The sequence below is a fragment of the Grammomys surdaster genome, unplaced genomic scaffold (genome assembly GCF_004785775.1).
Source record: "Grammomys surdaster isolate TR1022 unplaced genomic scaffold, NIH_TR_1.0 354, whole genome shotgun sequence".
Taxonomy (NCBI): Eukaryota; Metazoa; Chordata; class Mammalia; order Rodentia; family Muridae; genus Grammomys; species Grammomys surdaster.
Genome location: NW_021604773.1, coordinates 345,391 through 348,893, shown reverse-complemented (window position 1 = coordinate 348,893; position 3,503 = coordinate 345,391). Strand labels below are relative to the sequence as shown.

Below are 3,503 nucleotides of genomic sequence, written 5' to 3'. Positions count from 1 at the left end.
TTGTGACTTGCATTTTTAAGACTTTATCATTAAAAAAGGAAAAGTAGAAGAATGTCAGAGAAGGGAGGTGGGGGAGGCAGAGGGCAGGAAGATGGATGATTCTCCCAAACATTGGATCCAGGTGACCCTTCTTCCTTAACCATCCTTGCCCAACCCCAGTCTCTTCTCTGTCCTGGATTGGGGCCCCAGCCACCATCTTCTTCAGACCTTGGCCCAGTTCTCAGCTCAGGTCCTGGGCAAAGGGGAGGGCAGAAGAAGGGTGCAGGACCTAGAGGCTTTGTCTTTGCCCTTGAGAGACCCTCAAATGGGCTCTTGGTCCTCAAGCCTCTGGGGGCCCCAGGGAGGTAGGCGTTGAGTGGGGTGGGAGCTTTGGAGGTGAAGTCCTGAAGCCCAAGGACCAGCAGGGACCAATTAGGAGCAAGGCTGGCGGTCACAGTCAGAGGACGGGGCCTGTGGGAAGGAAGGTAGAAGTTAGAAGGTACTGTGTTGGTCCCTATGATGGATGAGTGAATAGGTGGGTTAGACAGACGCTGAGTGAGCAGATAGATGAATGGATGGAATGATGGATGGAGGGATGAATGGATGGACAGGTGGGTGAATAGGTGGATAATGGATGAGTGGGTGTGTGGATGGCTGGCTGTGTAGACAAGTGAAATGGGCGAGTGATGGATGAGTGGGTGGATGGATGGATAGATGGATGGATGAACGGATAGAGAGGTGGGTGAACGATCAATGAGTGAATGGATGGGTGGATGAGTAGACAGATGGGTGGGTAGGTAGATGATAGATGGGTGGATGGATGGATGGGTAGACAGGTAAATGAGTGGATGAATGATGGGTAGATGGGTGAATGAGTGGATGGACAGATAGATGCATAGATATGTAGATGGGTGGGTAGATAGAGGGATAGACGGAGCATCTTTCCACCACCTTTGGAAAATCCTCATTTCAGGAACCCATATTAGCATTCCTCTAGTTGGGTTCACTGCTGGAGTTTAATGAAGTTTTAGACCACCGATCCCTAGACTCCAAATACTCACCTTCCTTTTGACCCCAGCCTCTATAGGTAATGCCACTCTCCTTCCAAGTTCAGATTCATCCCCATTGATCCTGAAGTAAAAGAGAAGGTCAGTGAGCCTTCCTGCCCACAGATAACCTAATACTCCCTCACTCCTTCTATTACCCGGGGTTCTTCACCAGGATCAAATGAGTCAAGTGCTTTAAGAAGGTTCTAAACCAAGCGGTGGTGGCTCATGCCTTTAATTCCCATACCTGGGAGGCAGAGGCAGGCAGATATCTTTGAGTTTGAGGACAGCCTGGTCTACAGAGTGAGTTCTAAGACAGCCAGGACTACACAGAGAAGTTCCTTGAAAAAGAAGGAGGAAGAAGGAAGAGGAGGAAGAGGAAGAAAAGGAGGAGGAGGAGGAAGAGGAGAAGGAAGAGAAGGTTCTGGCTTTTTTTAAAAAAATAGTCTCTAATTTGGCTGAGCCTGGAAGAACTGGAGCAAGCCAGTGCTATCATCTTCTGCTCCCTGTGTGGAGGTAAGCCATGAATTAGTTATGACCTGAGACTAGAAGGGGTGTGGTTAGAGGTGGAGCCTGGTATAGGAAGTGGCTCAGCAGAGACAGGGAACTTACCTGGTGTTCTGACTGTCACTTGTGGCTGAGTCTCTGTGTAGCCTGCCATGGGCTGGCCCTCAGGGTTGAAAGATGCACCCTGCCCTAGGAAAGGGGATAGGTTGTATGGTGAGCCCCAGGAGGCCTACAAAAGTGTTAGTGTGCAGGCAGACTGTCAGAAGCCCTGTGGAGGGAGCTAAGACTGAGGCTCAGACCCAGAAGCACCTTAGAATGCGTTGGGGTACAGGTGGAGGCCTGGGAGCCCCTTAGGGAGAGTTAGAGTAAGATAGGCTCCCCAGGAATCACAAGAATAGGGTTGGGACTGGATGAGATGACAAACACCTTTAACCCCAGCACTTGAAAGGCAGAGATGGCCAGATCTCTGTGCATTCAAGGGAAGTCTGGCCTACAGAGTGAGTTCCAGGCTAGCTAGAGCTACATAGTAAGACCCAATGTTAAGAATAAAATTAAGTTCGAGGCCAGCCTGGTCTACAGAGTGAGTTTCAGGACAGCCAGGACTACACAGATAAACCCTGTCTTGAAAAAACCAAAAAAAAAAAAAAAAAAAAAGAATAAAATTAAAATTTGTCAATACTTAATTTAGAAAAAAAAGATGATATTTGGGGTGTAGATGGAGCCTGAGGGAGCCCATGGAAGGGAGTCGGGGTTCAGATGGAGCCACAGAAGCTCCAAGAAGAGATCAAGGGTATAAGATGAGCCTCAGGAAGCCTCAAAAGATATGATGTAGGGCTGGAGGGATGGCTCAGTGGTTAGGAGCTCTGACTGCTCTTCCAGAGGTCCTGAGTTCAATTCCCAGCAACCATATGGTGGCTCACAACCATCTGTAATATGATCTTGGAGCCTTCTTCTGGCCTACAAGCATATATATATATATATATATATATATACACATATCACTGTACACAATAAATCTTTTTTAAAAATGTGGTGTAGACTCAGGCACAGAAGGCCTGGTCCTACCTGAGACTGGAGGAACTTTCTGTCCCTTTTGTACCTGTGCGATTAGACTGGTCAATCATGGGCTGCACTATTCGTCTCCGAGCATTAATAAACCTGGGAAGTGATGGGAAAAAAACAAAGCAAAACAAAACAAAACAGTGTAAGGAAGTATTCAAGGGGTCGGAGAGCCAGAAGGAGGGACAGCAGAAGGAATCCAGATGCGGGCTGCCAAGACCAAGGAGTGGGAGATGGTGTTTCAGCACCGTGGACAGCACCCAGCCCAGTAACTCACCAGTTGTTCACCTGCAGGATGGTGAGCCCCGTGTCCTGGGCCAGCTGTTTCTTTTGCTCTTCTGAGGGGTACGGGTGCTGCAGCCACCAACAAGAGTCATTCTGCCTGCCCCGCTGGTGTCTGCTCCCTAAGGTCTAGCCTGCTATAACTGGTCCCCAAGATAGGAGGAAGGTAGGAGAGCCACTCTGCCTCCCTGCCAAAGGGACCGAGTCCAACAAAGCCTTGGACAATTTACTTCCCACCCCCACCCCTTACAGCAACCAGAGGCAAATCGGGTAAGAGGGGACTCTCACAAAGGGGAGGCAAGCAGCTCCACCCCCTAGTCCTCCTCAAGGCGTCCCACAGGGTCCTTTTACACCTTTTTCCTCCTCTACTGTACACTGCTTAGCTGTACCTCCTATGCTTAGGTTTCTTCCTGTAGCAGTGACTGGTCTCAAACTTGCTATTCAGTTGAGGACAGCATTGCCTCCTGGGTACTGGGATTACATGGGTTTATGCAGCACTGGGTGGAATCCAAGCCTTCCTCACCTTAGACCAGCAATCCACCAAACTTAACTACAGCTCTCCTGTTTAAAATTATATTTATATTCTCTCTCTCTCTCTCTCTCTCTCTCTCTCTCTCTCTCTCTCTCTCT

At 48.9% G+C, this 3,503-nt stretch overlaps 1 protein-coding gene across 3 annotated transcripts in view; it reads right to left on the bottom strand.

Moving 5' to 3' along the window:
* Meis3 (Meis homeobox 3) overlaps positions 1-3,503 on the bottom strand; it is a 10,852-nt gene continuing 7,349 nt past the window's right edge. For all 3 annotated transcript variants that reach the window (XM_028779506.1, XM_028779507.1, XM_028779508.1), the window contains 5 exons: positions 2,869-2,945; positions 2,632-2,690; positions 1,638-1,721; positions 1,041-1,110; positions 1-450 (listed from right to left, as the gene is read on the bottom strand). In XM_028779506.1, coding sequence (XP_028635339.1) covers positions 1,061-1,110; positions 1,638-1,721; positions 2,632-2,690; positions 2,869-2,945 — 270 coding nt within the window. In that variant the 3' untranslated portion in view covers positions 1-450; positions 1,041-1,060. The remainder of the gene's footprint in view (positions 451-1,040; positions 1,111-1,637; positions 1,722-2,631; positions 2,691-2,868; positions 2,946-3,503) is intronic.